At 27.9% G+C, this 17,626-nt stretch overlaps 2 protein-coding genes and 1 pseudogene across 2 annotated transcripts; all 3 read right to left on the reverse strand.

The window, feature by feature from the left end:
• The window catches only part of LOC132947563 (uncharacterized), a 32,683-nt pseudogene that overhangs the window by 854 nt on the left and 14,203 nt on the right, over positions 1-17,626 (reverse strand).
• LOC132947005 (serine/threonine-protein kinase 3-like) lies at positions 1,852-4,690 on the reverse strand. Its single transcript, XM_061017171.1, has 12 exons — positions 4,617-4,690; positions 4,466-4,546; positions 4,229-4,409; positions 3,931-4,158; positions 3,761-3,866; positions 3,443-3,655; positions 3,209-3,330; positions 2,987-3,140; positions 2,814-2,914; positions 2,613-2,681; positions 2,420-2,557; positions 1,852-2,122 (listed from the first exon to the last, which is right to left on the reverse strand). The coding sequence occupies exons 1-12, from the start codon at positions 4,688-4,690 to the stop codon at positions 1,964-1,966; spliced, it is 1,626 nt and encodes a 541-aa protein (XP_060873154.1). The 3' UTR covers positions 1,852-1,963.
• On the reverse strand, positions 10,807-17,293 carry LOC132947061 (UDP-N-acetylglucosamine--peptide N-acetylglucosaminyltransferase 110 kDa subunit-like). The gene is made up of 8 exons (XM_061017238.1): positions 17,132-17,293; positions 16,514-16,621; positions 16,084-16,166; positions 15,881-16,016; positions 15,797-15,815; positions 12,080-13,226; positions 11,301-11,596; positions 10,807-11,012 (listed from the first exon to the last, which is right to left on the reverse strand). The coding sequence occupies exons 2-7, from the start codon at positions 16,589-16,591 to the stop codon at positions 11,374-11,376; spliced, it is 1,686 nt and encodes a 561-aa protein (XP_060873221.1). The 5' UTR covers positions 16,592-16,621; positions 17,132-17,293; the 3' UTR covers positions 10,807-11,012; positions 11,301-11,373.

Here is a 17,626-nt window from a genome sequence, read left to right on the forward strand (position 1 = left end):
AAGACAATTCAATAAGGTAGGCGTTATATCTAAATTAACATCTTTTTTACCTGACATAACTTCATAATAAGATTTAATAGTCTTATACCCTTATTTAATTACATACATAAATTTGTCTTTAATTTTTTAAAGGTATATTTGTTAAAATATCTTCAATTTTTCTAAACATATTCATACTTTCAAGTAGTTTACTATTAGATGCTTCCAAGTTTGTTAGATTAATGGTTAACTCGAATAAGTGTTATTTTATGAATGCTAAATCACATTTTACTGTATTATTTTGTACAAGCTGTTTCAGTTTTTCCACACTGATAGCATGGTCTTTTAAACTGTCGATCACATTTCCAAATTTTTAAAATGATTTGCATAGAAAAGTGCAGCATTTAACCATGTTCCCCACCTGGTAAAAATAGGTTCGGGAGGTAAAGGTATACCGGCATTTCTTTTCTATATTTATTGATTCTCGATGGAGCTTTTAGGAAATCTTTTTTTCCTAAAACAAACGAAATAGTTACTTTTTATTAAGATTTTAAATTTATTATCATTGTTAATTAATCTATTTATGTCAGGATAATATAGTTCTCGAATTTTCTCTAGAATTCTATTGATTGTGTGCTGTATATGTAATATGAATCATTTTTGGGAAAAATATTTTTAATGTTTTTGTTGCTTTAATTATGTAAGATCAGCATCACTAATAAAAAGTAATACTTTTTTTTCAATACCAGGAAATATTCTTAACGAGGAATTAATAAACCAACAAATAGTTTCATAATTGGTAGATTCTAATTGTTTACACGAAACTAAATATGATTTACTAGGCGTCCCATCTAATTTACACATTAATAAATTTGCAATAGACAAACCTAAACCAAAATAGTATATTTTATTATAATATGAGAAATTAAAAAAAAGAATATTCTGTGCGAACCTCTTGGATTGGTTGTCTCGTCAACAATAATTATGGTATTATCCATATCAATAATACCGACGATAGTAAAATTATGTATTTATATTGAGAATGGATCTTAATATAATGGCTTTATGGTACAACCACAGATTATCTACTCATAACGAAAACTCGGTATGTCATAAACTCATAATAGCATTTTTATACAATAAATTTAGCTGAGTTAAATATTATGTTAATTTAAACACACAAAATTGTAAAAAAATGCATTAAAAAATAAAATATGCATAACGCATAAAGTATATATCAACTGACAACTATACATTTGATCAGATTTGGTTTCTCTCAACTGCAAAAAAAGTAACAATATCAATTAAATCAGGTCTTTAGTTATGACGATTATTATTATACTCATCAAACATACCTGCCAAAAATACTGGATTCTTTAATAATAGCACCTTACGCTGTTTCATAGATTTCAAAATTTGTTTAGATAAAATTGAACCGTTAGACTGGAGACTATTGGATACCATTTTCCATAGAAGTCACCAAGGTTAATGTCCTGCTTTTGAAGAGCTAGAGTAGTTATTTTAACAGGCGTTGATGCATCAACCTATACACAATTAATATATCTATTAGTAACTAATATATTCAAAAACTAAAAACTTTTATTTACAATCAATATTAACTGTATGATAAATAATATATTTAATGACTCTTAAAGAATAGTAAAAGAAAATATAAAACTTTAAAAGTTAAACATTTAGATAAAAAAGTATACTTGATAACTATATAAAAAGAAAACCACTGCATAATTCATACCTACACGTTTTTGTCTCTTAAATAGTTAAATTAGTATATTCTAACTAAATATAGTATAATATAATATTCCTAGTATTCACAAGGAACTTGGTCTAATAAATATGACCTGCCCTATATCAAACACGCTACATATTAGACATATGGCACCTTAATCGGGGAAAATCTGGAGTTAGCCATACATTTGTTTGTAACTATGGTATTAACACTGAAATTGTACAAATTTTAAATATTTCAAAAGTTTTGTTGTCGTTTACGCTTCTGATCCGTAGCATCTAGTATTGGTTGGCGTTTTGTTTGATAACGACGTCGTAGCTCATCAATTTCATGTTCCATTTCAGAATCCAAATTGGACATTCTTTGTTGCAAGTCATCAAAGCTTAAAAACTTTAACTATATAATAAAAATTAAAAAAGTTATATTAGATGGCCTTAAAGATATTTGAAAAGCTAAAAAAAATTATGATATTTAATTGACATTTGTGCTAGATTTGTCGTTCTTTAATTTAATAATTCATCAAATATAAATGAGGGTAGACACTGTCTTATTATCTCGTATAACGTATCTCAACTGCAAATTACTTAACTATAATATTTAACCAGAGGAATTAATATTAATTGAATTCGCGAGTTAAATACAATTTTTAAAATATGTTTACTAAATTACTATTAACATATCAATAAAACTTACAAAATCAAAGTGTCCATCAACGATTGATGTGTAGTGTCGGTTTTGATGAAGAGCTGTTGGTAGATTACCATCAGGTCTGCAATTTATTTGCGGCATAGAAAATTGATTTAAAGTTATAGTTTTTTCAGATTCTTCAATCTATAAAAATGTTATTAGATATATTTTCAAGATGGAAATTTATAATATACATTACTTGAGAAACATTTTGAGCAGAATCTAGTCCATCACCAAAAAAATTGTTTCCCACGTCAAAATTATCGTTCTAAATTAATAATAGTAAAAATATTAATATAAAATATACCATAAATAACTATTAATATTCTATAGAGTAAAAAATAGGAGCTGCAAGTATAATATTTAATGCAAATTAAAGATTCTAGTTTTTTATAATTACTTGAGATTTTTCTGCAATTTTTTTATGAAAATGATCTAAGTATATGGGTCTATACTTTTTACCGAAAGGTTTTATTGATTCTTCAGGTCCTGTATCATGCCCTAGAATACCATACATATTATATAAAAAAAACAATCAACTCTTTTCAATCATATATATTTTGATGCACATACTCTTCATTGTGGAATCATCTTCTCCATCACTATTAATTACCATTGTTCTCAATTCTTCTACTAATGAATTACTTTTTAAACTTGTCCCTTTTGATTTATATGGTACAAAGGTACTATCATCTACTATCATTGTACGACTGTCAATATCATCTTCCTAGGTAGACAAATAATTAAAAATATATATCCTCTTAATTACAACATTTACTCAACTAAGGCAATTACTTTAGAGTTTTGATCTTTGGATTCAGCTGATTTGACTAAACATGATGCATTAGAACGGAGAGTTTGATTTTCTCTTACTTCAGCAATCATTTGACTTAAAATGTCTGGTGGCTTTGGGTTACCTAATTTTTGACAAGAAAAATCAAATTATCAGAAATAAAACACTTTGTTGATTATACAATTGTAAATTACTATTTTTATAAATTAAACAATAAAAATGTATTATCTTCTTACTAATAAATTCATGATTTAACATTTTTGTGGCTGTTGCTCGTTCCTCTGGGTTTTTGATTAGACATTGACTAACGAAATCGATAAATTCTGGAGACCACTTATCTGGTTCTCGAAACGAAGGTGGTGGTTTAGTTGGTATTATGAATAAGGCACGCATTGGATGTATATCGCCGTATGGAGGTTTGCCTTCAGCCATTTCCAATGCAGTTATTCCTAATATATTATAATACAACTCATTGTAATTGAAATACATAATTATTCTTTATTCAAATACTCAATTTGTTATGAGTTATTTTTATAAACTAATAATTAATATACCTAAGCTCCATATATCTGCAACACAATCGTATCCTACTTCTAGGATAACTTCAGGTGCCATCCAAAATGGAGTTCCTATAAGAGTAATTCTTTTGGCCATCGTATCCTAAATATAATAATGCATACATTATTTAATGTTTCACGCCTATACACATTTAATAAGAACGTACAGTCAGCTGTCTAGCAACCCCAAAATCAGCTAGTTTAGCATGTCCTTCTGAGTTTAACAATATATTTCCAGCTTTAATGTCTCTGTGTATTTTTCTCCTTAAATGTAAGTACTCTAGTCCTTTAAGTGTGTCTGACAATATAGTAGCTATTTCGTCTTCTGACAGTGTCTTTTTTCTTAATCTCATGATATCATATACTGAACCAGCACCACAATATTCCATAATAATCTTTACAAAACAGTCAATATTTCAGAAAAATTTTATAATATTAGGTAAATAATAAAAAAAAATTTATTACCCATAAATCAGTATTCTTAAAATATGAACCATAGTATTTAACTACATAGGGGCTATAGCATTGTTGCATTATGGATATTTCTTTTATAATTTCTTGAAGATCGGTGTCAACCGATACTTGTTTAATAGCAAGTACTTGACCAGATTCTTTGTGCAGTGCTTTAAATACACTTCCATAGGATCTGAGAACAAACAGAAGTTAGGAGGTAGTCTTCAAAAATAATCATAACCATATTACCCTTCTCCAAGTTTACAAATTATGTCAAACACTTCTTCCGGCTGCCTGGTCAAGCTTTCTTCAGACAATTGTTTTAATTCACTACAATAAAAATAAAAATCATGTATTAGTTAACCGTTGAGAAACCAACGTTTGATATTTCAGTATTTACCTCTTTGAAGATATCATCGTGTCAGTCTTGTAATTAACATGACAGAAATTGAATGTAGATTTTGAGTTCGACATGTAATAAGCTATTTTGCTATTTACAAACAATACAATATATATAAATATATATATCTTAGTCCGTGAGTACAGGATAATACGTAATACGTATACTCATTATTCCGGGCTATGGACTATGGAGAAACGCATACGGTGGCAGACCAAAACACATATTTTTTCACACCTAACCTATACCTGTTACATTGTTATTAGTTACAATGGATAACAACAAAAAACAACTATTATATAACTTAACCTCTAAGTTCCGACGTTGGCGAACCGGTGTTGAAAATCGAAAATAAATGTCGAATGCAAACGACAAGTGTGAAGCGAGAGCCGTGGACGTCGTGGAGGGAGAAAGGTCTCGTCGCGAACGTTTTATTATTTTTTTGATCCGGCGGGAGTTCAAACAGACCCACTTATAGCCTACTACAGCGTCACCCACTTTATCATCTATTATCTATATTATGTTTTAATATTTATTAACTTTTAATTTATTGACTTAAGTACTTGCATCTGATATTATTCTCCAACACTTATGTGTAGATAATAATACAGATACTTGACTTACTAACTATCGACAGGCGTCGTTTTTATATTCATCGTATTTTTGCGTTATTACCAGATATTGAAATTGAATTAAAATCAAAATAAATTTTTACTATTAAATCTATAATAATCTATGTGGTGTGCAGTAGTTTTGTTTTGGGATGTTGACACTCACTAAGAAAGGATTTTTTAAAATTCAACCCCTACATGGGTCAAAATGGTTAAAAGTGGCAAAAATGAAAAAAATATCCTAGCCGGAACCACTGAAGCTATGAGTATGAAATTTAGTTAGTAGTTTCATTATATGATGCAAAAACCCTTAAGAAATTATTTTTCAAAATTCAGCCTTACGGGGGTTAAAAGAGGTAAACATAGAAAAAATTGATAGACTGATGCCCTGACTGGTTCATTTGCATGCGTAAATATCTTAGATATACCTATCTTACCTGATAATATACTGTTCGCATAAGCATAAGCGAGACTCACGGGAAACTCCACGCGAGATGGCTAAAAATTAAAATATAAGATGATTCTGCTTCGATATGCACAGTGGCCACAGCAAATTTTACCTAAAAGGATTTAATTAATCAAAATTTTTTTTCGGCCAACGCCGGGTTATTTAGCTATTAGTAGTATATAATATCACATTATGGTACTTATAGCCAGTATTGGTCGTCCCCTTACGGTGCTATTTTAATAACTATTGCAATAACCTTGTATATTTAAGCCATGGATAATATACAAATTCTTATATTATTTATGGGCACGCTGGGTAAAATTTCCATGAGTGGTATAAACTATATTATTATGTCCATGTGTACAAACCATGGTTATATATAATTGGCGGCAATTTTGACCTTAGTGGTGTACCGGGCGATTTTTACCGTTCTCTATTGTTTCGTATCTATGATAGGTTATAGGTGATGTGTTATAGGAGGTGGGGGTGGTATATAGGGACATGAGTATATATACCAGAGCCGGTGCACTGGGTGAACTGACTGGCCGGCATAGGCGCAAATAGGGAATTCCGATGTGTTGGGGGGGGGGGGCTTCAGCCCTACCATTTTTTAACTAAAAACAATAAGTTGAGACTTTGTGCCTTTGTCCCCGTACCTTTAAATGATTCAAAATTATCATTGAATTATTAATTTTAGTTATAATCACTAACAGCTGTAATGTTACAAGATAAAAGCTCACTTAAATTTAAAAAAATCACAAATAAAATAATAAATGTACACAATTTTATTTTAATAAATAAAAATTAAACTAATTCTTCATTGAATTTTTGAAAAATTATTTAAGACCGACTCCACATCAATATTTATGTATTTTTCTATACTAAGTAAGCCCAAACTACTAAAACGAAGTTGATATCTGCATTATCGTGATAAACACAAACATAAAACTAAAACTATTAATATTATTTCCGATAATAGTAATAGGTTTATCGTTTATAATATGTAATTATGTATACACTGTACAAAACGTTCAAAATCTCTGAACAATTTTTATAAAATACGAGTCTACTCTTGATTTTTTTTAAATTTATTTTAATGTATTATCTACTTACTACGAAGTATTTACATTTTTTCTTTACAAAATTAATTACATTTATATGATAATAAATCTTGGTGGGGGCTGAATTTGAATTAGGGGGGCTTAGCCCCTCCAAGCCCCACCCTATTTGGGCCATGGTGGCCGGCGAAAAACGACATTACCTGTTTACCGTAATTTATAAACTAAAATACATAAAAAACACTAGACGGTTTAGCGTTCGTTTTGATATTTATTTCTGAGTTTTTATTGATATGATATCAATAATAATTATTGTATATGGGCCACTTTATACACCGTGCAAATGAGTAATAACCAATTAAAAATGAAAAATTAGAGAAATTATTCAATAACTTGTTTTTTACATACCTATAAAATAGGAAATTGTTTCAACTTTTTCAAACGTGAATGAATTCTAACATAAGGTTCTAACATTAAATGTTGAATTATTTATCAATGTAATTGCTGAATAATATTATGTCTTTAATGAGTACCTATTTTAACAAAGTAAGTAGGTAATTGTTATTATTTATACTAAGGGCATTGCATGCAGTGATTTGCTGTCTTTGTTAAACACACGCGTAACATAGGAATAACGACAAAGTGCCTGAAAAAAATTAAATACTTCTAGTTGTTCAGTTTAAAAAAATGTAAAGATGTTTGAATTTGTATACAAGTTTACTTTGCATAGGTCGAAGCATATTTTTAATATTTTTTAATAAAATTAAAAAAAATTTTTTTTTTTATAAAATTTAAAATATTTATTCTCTACAGAATATTGCTACAATTGAAAAAGTACTACGACCGATTTTTTTGTAAATTTCTTTATAAATTTTATTAAAAAATATTAAAAATATGCTTCGATCGATGCAAAGTAAACTTTTATACAAATTCAAACATCTTTACATTTTTTAAAACGAATAACTAGAAGTACCTTAATATTTACAGGCGCTTGGGCCGTTATTCCTATGTTACACGTGTGTTAGACAAAGACAGCAAATCACCGCATGCAACGCTCTTAACTTTTTTTTGAAAACTTAAACTCATTATGATTGATTAAAGAGACCATGTTATTTAATTTTATATTCCAACCACATGAAAAAATGTCATCTTACGTGTGGCGGAATACAGCTATGTTTTTTGGTGATTTTGATATATTTTAATGTAATTTATATTTTTATCTTAAAAACCTTAAACGAAAAATAATTTATAGAATAGATATTAAAAAAGGTGGGCAATTAGGTAACGCTGTATAGAAGGTATTTAGAAGAATCACTATAAAGGATGTATTGAATAAAAATAAAAAATTGGATTTTAAAATTAAATAATGATTAAAAAATATAATAATATAACTAAATTATGACAAAATAACAAAAATTGTTATTATTTGTTTTGATATCTAATCTAGTAAAAATTTGAACTTAAATATCTAGAAAAAAGCCATGTTTATATATTTCTTAAAATTTCTGGTTACAGTATGAAATATTTGTAAGAATCCTTGTTTTAAATTTAGGTATGAAAAGTAACATTTTATACGTTTTTAACTACAAAATAATTTTTAAATCTTTAAAATTTTGATGAATTTTGTAAACATTTTAACTTTAAAATGCTTAAAAAAAATGTGTGTTTTATATTTTTATATTTTTAAGCTGCTATTATAAAAATGTACGAGGATTTATAAGCATTTCAACAAATCAAAAAAATGTTAGTGGCATTTATGACTCTGAAGCTTCAATTCATGGCGGGAGTTCGCTATCTAGTATAGGTACTATAATATCTGTGTGTGCAGCCGACGCAATCTCCAAGAGCGGTATAGGTACAAATACACTATTGGCGAATATTTTGAATTGTTAAGTGTTCTGATACTTATTTATATCGTTTAATATAATAAATCACGACGAAAGCCTATAATTTATAAATTTGTGTACTGAAACTAAGTCGAGGAGGATGTCCTATGCACAGTTCCCGTATGTCCTGTAACCCATATAATCAGTCTTCAGTGTTGTTATTTATACCAATTACGGCATATTATTATAATTACCTATAATTTATATGTAGGTGGCGTTATTATTTGTATTACCTTTTTTTTTGATAACTTAAGCTCATTATGATTGATTAAAGATAACTTTTTTTTATTTTTATATTCAAATCATATAAAAAATTTAAATTATGTTTGATCAATGTTTCCTCTTAAAATCGTAACTTTTAACTTTCGTGCTACGCCACCACCGGCTACAATATAATTAAGCAATAATTAAGTGCCTATATGTATACTATATTTGTGATTTTGATATATTTTAATATATTTTTAGTTCAAATGCTTACATAAATTAAATTGTCCTAATATATATTTAATATTTTTATATAGGTATAATAAAAACCTTGGAACATAATATTAAATTTTCAATCGTTTAGACAAAGTTACCATTTTTTTAAATTTTAAATTTATGGAATCGAAACTTAAAACATTTAAAATTGTTAACGAAAAATTTCTATGAATGTATGTAAGGTATGTAGGCGGTATTATATGGTCCGGGTCCCATTATAGGAACATTAGTCGAACGAGTTAAAAATTAATTTCACTGCCATATCGCCGGCTAGCAAACATTAATTTTATGCAATTTTTAATGCACCTCAATAAAAGTGGTCATCGCTTTCGAGTTGGGTCCAAATTATTATTTAATAGGGACTATTCGCAGGTACTATACAGTAGTTAGTAGTATGGGCCACGTTTTTTCAGATATCTTAAAACTACACTAGACTATTTAGTTAGGCCCTGGATTTTTCCAGCGCGGTATTAAACTATATGGGTCCCGTACATTTTTCGGTGAGTACTTAGTATTTACACTATGCCAACATTTTCTTTCCTATTTTAACAGACTTCAGATTCGGACTGTCTATAAACTCTATAGACTAATAAAACATTTTTTTTTTAGTTTCTTAGGTTCCATATGAGTTGTTACATATTTTATATCAATACGCACAATTTAACAAAATATTGAACCTTTTCAAATTTATTTAGTTTTGAAATTTTAAAACAAAATATCTCATACTGTAACCAAATAATATAAAAAAATATACGAATACAGTTATTTTTTACGGACATTTTAAGTTAAAATTTGGAAGAAATAACATATTATATCTATTAAAACAAAAATTACGATTTTGGTTATTTTGTTGTAATTTACAAATGTTATTCGTTGGTATATGAAATGTTTAAGTTGAAATTTTTATGAATTTGAATAAAACAATTACTAATGAGTAAAGGAAAAAATGTGGGGAGCATGCTCGGAGAATCACATAGGTAGTGAGTATACAATATTTGAATTGGTCAAAAAAATTTGAAATTGAATACAATATTCCATATTATGTAGAAGTTATTATTAGTTCAATTTTAAAAACATGTCGAGTGTAATTTACAATAATTTTTAAGGAGCTCTTGAAGTTAGAATTTCAGCAAAATTCGTCAAAATTATGAAGAATTGTACATCTTTTTTGAGTTAGTAGTATTATTAAAATTTTTGTTTTTATATATTATAAGATTTGAAAATCTAATACAAGATCCCTTAAAAGTTTTCCTACGTATAACAAAAAAAAAAAGGTTTACCTGGAAGTCACATACATTTTTTTTATGAAAGACTGAGTAGTTCAAATTTGTACCACATTGGATATTCAATCGTAAATTAACTTGGAATCGTTTTTCGTATACAATGATTTTATATCATGTTAATGTAAACTTAAATAAAAAAATGAGCGTGAATACACAATAATTTCTTATAAGCTTCTGAAGTTAAAATGTTGACAAAATTCATCAAAAACACGTAAATTGGAAAATTATTTCTAGTTAAAAATTCATAAAAGTGTTTCTATCTCTATCTAAGCTATGAAAATATAATACAAGATTACCCTTGATTTTTCCTACATTCAATAAAAAAAAAGTGTACTGAAAAATCAATTTATATATTTACGATCTATCAAAGCTAGACATTTCGTCAAAAGTAATAAAATGTTAAATTTTTAAATCTAGTGTTTGGAAATTTAAAACAACAAATCTCACACTGTAACCAAATAATCTAAAAAATCTATAAACACAGTTATTTTTACAGACGTTGTAAGTTCAAGCTTGGAAAGAATTACAAATTAAAACCAAGAATTACGATTTTAGTTATCTTGTTGTGAATTAATACTACAAAAAACATCTGGGTTGAGACTAATCTTTATGGTGTCAAAGTAATTCAACCTGAAATAAAAAAAAATATATTACATAATTAATATTAAAATCAATTATAATGGGTAGTTGATTAAATGTTTAAGCGAAACACATGACAATAATACTAGTCAACAAAGTGCTTTTGAAGAATTCAGTTAATATAAATTATTCATTACTAAATAACCGGAAAACACAACATAATTATATCCTCGTTTTTTTATTATTACCTAAATAATAATAATTATAGTAATTAATTAAAAAAAAAAGTCTAATAGTTCCACACTTTACTTATTGAAATAATTTAAATCAAATATTTACCAGGATGGAGTATTGTCGTTTTGAAGATGTAGAATATCAAATTACATCTACTTGACAGATGTATTGTCATATTCTATTGCTTTTCATTGTCTGTAATAGCATCATTAAGATCCATTTTTTTCATTGATATATCGGCCAAATTCAACCGAGCGTTAAAATGGTCGTTTGGACTTAACTTGATTGCCATTTCATAATATACTTTGGCTTGTTCGAGAAGGCCACGTTTATCATATATTACCCCCATATCGCAATAGGCATCGGGAAAGTCCGGCCTTATTGCTATTGCATGTTTGTATCTGTTGAAAAATGAATTATATGATTAATACTTAATATACTGAAAAGATTTCCCGAATTGTCCATTACAGAATTCATAGAAAAAAAAATGTATTTTGTAAATTTAAACATATCTCTGAGATAAGAGAATTTAGCCTATAATTCATATTTAAGAATATTTTATATTCTTGTTCATAAAGAATTAATTTTTAGTTGTAAATTAACAAGTCAAAAGTTATAGATGTTGGTCAATAACTTGTTTGTTGTTAAATTGGAAATATTGTTTTAAATTTGACTGATTTTAAATAATTTACCAAAGAAAAGATGTACATTTCATATTATTTTCAAGTTATTGTAACTTGTATATACATTAATAAGCTCATTGAAGTAAAAGAAAAGTACGTTTTTTGAAAATTTTACCAATTTAAAGATTATTTGGAGAATGTTTAGAGGGTCTTTTTAGAGCACATTTTAAACTTATAATGGTGTTGAATTATTATTATTACTTTTGAAGAGCCAAATCATCATGTCCCAGTTGATACAATGTCAGGCCCATTTTCCAATGACCAAATGCATTCATCGGGTTCATAAGTACCGCACAACAGAATGAGTTTCTTGCATTTTGATAATCATCCTTCTCCATATACAAATCCCCCATGGACATGCAAGCATCGGATGCATTTAAATGATCTTTAGTTTTCCTGTATGCATCAAAGAGTTTTTCATATACGTCAATTCTATCAGGATTTATATGGCTACATTTTTCAAGATATAGTGCGGCCTCATTATAATTTTGAATATTATACAAATAGACTAAAGCGAGTTCCAAATTTAAGTTAAAATCGTCGGGCTTGAGTTGCAAACACTTTTTGAATGTTTCAGCAGCTTCATCCATTTTGTCTTCATAGCAGTATGTAATTGCCAACTTTTGTAAATAACACTCATTCTTGGGATCTAGTTGAATTGCTTTTTTGAATGCGAGAGCTGCATTTTGGTAGTCTTTAATTTTGGTGTAGGCCATTCCCAACTGAAAACAAGCATTCGTCCGATCGGGGTTTGTTTCTAAGAGTTGTTTATATTTCAAAATAGATTTTCCAAATTTACCGCTCTTATAATATACATCTGCTAAATTGTTTAATGTTTCTGCACAATTTGTTGCACTGTTGTGGGCAATCTTAAACTCCTTTTTAGCCTCTTTTATTTTGTTTACTTTTAATAGTAGTTTTCCGTACTTATTACGTGCTTTATATAATTCGGGTACTAGACTTAATGCACGTTCATAAGCCAGTTTTGCTGGTTCTAACTCATTAGTCTCAAATAGAAAATCTGCATAATTGGTCCATGCATCCGCACAATAAGGCTTTATTGCACATACTTGAAATAGGTAATCTTTTGCTAGATTATTTTCCGATTTTTTCATGCAAACTAATGCAAAGTTACTTAAAACTTCGGGACATTCGGGATTAATATTATTTGCTTTTTCTAAACATTCCATGCATTCTTCATAATTTCCGCAGTTAAAAAATGATTTTGCATTAAGCAATAAAACATTTAAGTCTTTCGGTTTATGTGTAAGTAAACCTTTGCACATTTTTTGCGTCGCTATGAAATGTCCATTTTGATGTTCTGCTTTTGCAGAGTTTAGAAGCTTATCTAAAAAAAAAATATATAATTTAGAACATTGAACGATAGTTAATATTAAGTTATTTCAGTTAATAAATTGGTAGAATAACAATTGATACAATTCAAACAATTCGATAAGCTGTAATTAATTAGTATATTAATAATGTAAAATATATTTTAAAGTAAATTTTAAGTTCTTAAATGAAAAATAAAATGCTGAGTTTAAACAATATTTCAAATATTGATATATATTCCATTTATATTGACTCTTTAGTGGATATATCTTTGGCTGATAATAGTTTTTTCCGTTTTTCAAATTAATATAAGTAGTATTAAGGAACATTTCAATGATATCGTAGCCTTATTGGGCTCAATAAATGATTATTTTAGTGTTATTGTATTATGTGAAACCTGAATTTATTATGAATGATTTTGTATTTAAATTAATTAGCTATAAAACTATTAACCCATTAGGAACATATAATACATTTTAATTTTGAAACGGATTATGATTGACCAACAAGTTTACTAGGGAATGATCGAGGAGATAATATTAAGATTATTTTAATCAAGCTGTATTAGTTGACTTGTATAAACATAAACATTTGATACCTGTATCAGATCATGAACATTAGTACTAGATATAATATGCAAAATGTTAATATACGTTTACTGAAGTGTCAAAAAGTTTTTAGACAAAATAGCGTCTTGTATTTATGTTGTATATAAAATATTAATATTAATCAGTTTGATAGTGTTAAGTCATTCAAAACTTATGTTAATTTTATGGATTTTTCAAATATAATAGAGTTATAATAAGACTGTTAAGTAAAATTCAACCAAATTAACAATTTTTTTTCAACTTTTTTGTCTTCTTAATGTGATGAGCTCCCCCACCACAAGCTTTGCTTTTAGAGGATGTTGCAATATGCATCCTACGGTTTTTTATGTCATTCTTTTTTGTATTATTTAAGTTGTCGTCGCAATGAAGTTCATAATTATTATTATTATTATTAATTGGATTCAAATGTAGTATCATTCTATGACATTATGCGATAGAACAGAAGAAACTTTATTTAGAACTCCTGGCCACCGTTAGAAAACACCAAAAATAATGTGAGATAGGAGCAGTTTCATTGTGTTTGATGACATTTAATTTTCATTTAACTTTTTTGTGCAAATAAATAAAATTTTGAATGGCTGAAGACTGAAGTTGTGTTTTAAAAATTTGTTATTAATGGTTTTGGTAGTTTTGTGTAGGCATGTGTGCGTCGATCACATGGGCTTAATGAATATTTAATGCATAATTTTACAGAAAAACCATAAATTAGTATAAAACGATTGAATTTTAGTTTAATTAATTGCATACAGTGCACAAAAGTTTATATGGTAAATTAATAGTTTAACTAAAATATGTATTAATTTATTGTGGACCAACAATGATAAAAATAAGTGAAATAATACCAAAAATATAACCTTATTTTCCTAAAATATCGAAAATTATTTGAACATTAACAATGTGTGAAATATGTATATAAAATATAAATTAAACCAAAATTGGTCTAATATACTCTATTCCTTGGGATAACATACCGCTTATGTCACATAGAATAAGGTCTGTCGACCGACTAAGTTGTAATTCAAGCTTCAAATAACGTTCTAATATCTATCATTAATTGTTTTCAATTATCAAATATAACATCCTATGAGTAACATTGTATTACATTATCATGCCTTTCACTGATCAAACATTTATTGAATTATTTATTGATATTAAAAAAATAGAAATATTGTCTATAAAGAGCTAAATAACAATCAAAATATTTTGATAATACGAAAAATGAAATATATTCTATGCAAGTTATTTATTTAATTTATTAGAAGGATGTCTCATCTTGAATTGTTGATTATGTTTTTCAATATTGTATCGCTAGTAATGATATTTATAAAACTTATAGATGAGAACATGATCGATGCTAAATCATCGGCTTTTATTTGATATTTTCATTTTCGAGGGAGACATGAGCATTTTTATTTTGTGATATATCTTACTCAATTAATGCTTGGAAATTTAACTATCGAAAAAAAAAACCGTCAACGCTTAAGTACGGATGAAGTTATTACCTTAAAGTTGGATAATTGGTCAATTTGATCTAATATCAAAACTGACAGCACATTATTGAAACTAGTTAACAAAAATATGCCATTTCTTATGTGTATTAGATAGAGACAACAAATGCATGGGTAGGTAGCATCCTCTTAAGAAATATAAATGAAAAAAAAATTTGTGTATACCTATATTTCACAATACCAGGAGGCTCTTGAGTTTGTTAGAAAAATATTGTTATATAAAGCAAAGTAAGTATTGAATTAGTTTAGACAGAAAATTAACTTAAAATGTTCTACATGAATTTTAAGTTGAATATTTCATATATAAATATGGAAACAACATACATGGTGAAGTTTACATTATATTTTATTAAGCCCAGATACCAGTCCTTGAGCAATTTACAAAAAAAAAAGTCGTTTGGTCATAGATTACGTATACTCATCTATATATAACATAGCAATAGATAGTACTTATAATAATTATAACTTACCTAGGCGTTCACTATATATCTAAAAAAAAAATATTTATAATTATATAAATATAATCTAAAAATTTAAATGTTTTTAGTCTATACCTCCATAGCTTGATAAAGCTGCGTTAGAGTATCTCCTGACATTTGAATCGAGCTTGCTTTGCCAAGGGTTGCTCCAGCCAAATCCTTCACTTTGGTAAACCCTAATTTGTCAAATTCATTGGAGATATGTGTAAATCTAAAAAAAAAAAACAATTATATACACATAAGAATGGTAATATTAAGAATAATTGTAAAATATTTACTTTAAAGTGTCTTTTTGTGATAAGATCTTTGTAATAACTGATATCGGTGCTTCAGAGTCTGAATGTTTTGGACAAAATAAATCCTGTAAGTGTTATAATTATTTTTTGATGAATAAATTTAATGTATGTATTTATTCATAATTAATCAAATGCGTTTAATACACATTTTTCTTCTTAAAAGTAATGTACATGGCAAAATAATGTTCAGGGGATCATATTTAGCTTTATTAATCTGCTGTTAGGTATGCGAATAAAAAATATATAATATATAAGGTGAATCTATTTATCATTAGAGTACTTATCAATTCAGTAACTACAGTCCTTTTAAATATCAAATTGAAAAACAGGATTAAAATGAAATCATAGTTTGTATAATTAATGTCCCATAAGCACCCCATATACATAGTTAAATTATTAATATATTACTTACCAATGATGACGAACTCATTGTTTGAAATATTGGTAACAATTGATTTTTCAAATAAAGACAGCAGATAATGATCCACATAAACTTTCGACCAAGACTGTTGTCAATCAACTGTAAAATAAAACATATATTGTAATAAATAGGTACATTAGAATGAATATAGTATAAATATATTTTCATATATAATTAGTAACAGCATATTTCAGTGTTTAGAAAATACTACAAAATATAATATGACGATGATCACTGGTATAGCAAACAGTGAACAGTTAAATCACAACAGCGTTAGGCGCTTTATAGGCTGGTCTAAACAGGAATTAAATAAAATAAAAATACTTAGGTAGACGTTCATGGTTATTAAAGATGTCTATTTAGTATTATGGTAATGGTTGTCTCCAGCCTCGGAAAAAACACGATAATATAAAGAACATCCACACGCCACACTCTGGAGAGCCTATTATATGAGATTTTCTAACACAGATAAACACACTGGTATGTTCGCAACTTGGTTCTTAACTCGTTAATGCCCAGCCTTACATGCGGGACTGTACGATATTTCGTGCAAGTTGAGATAATAATAGTGAATTCTATTTTCATCTAGCACACACTACTTATACTCACTATACGACAACGACGAGTTGGTGATCCACTGATGGCGTCAAAACTTAAAAGCACTAAGCACAGAATGTTTTATAGTTATTTCAGTCGCTTGTTGCAGGCACATCGAAGTTAAGGACTTAAGTATTTAAGTCCGTTGAAGTGAAAAAGAAAGTATAAAGAAAATGTTTAGACTACAAACTACACAATGGAAATTTGGAAATTCATATATGAATAAAATATGTTTATAGGTTATAGAGACGTACACAACTATAAGAACGCCATTGGTTCATGATCCGTGTGACGTGGCTGCGTGTAAAGCTGCAGCTGCTGACGTGGCTGTTGTGCAGCTACCGCAGATTTCTATAATACTACGCTGGATAAGGAACTCCTATATAATTTACATTGTTAGGTACAAGTGAAGCTCAGCTGTGGACGACCGCCATTTTGTTGGTTGGCAAAACATTTCATTTATTATAAAAAATGTATAAGGAATAACATCGTTTTAATGGTAAAATA

Source organism: Metopolophium dirhodum, chromosome 6 (assembly GCF_019925205.1).
Source record: "Metopolophium dirhodum isolate CAU chromosome 6, ASM1992520v1, whole genome shotgun sequence".
Lineage (NCBI taxonomy): Eukaryota > Metazoa > Arthropoda > Insecta > Hemiptera > Aphididae > Metopolophium > Metopolophium dirhodum.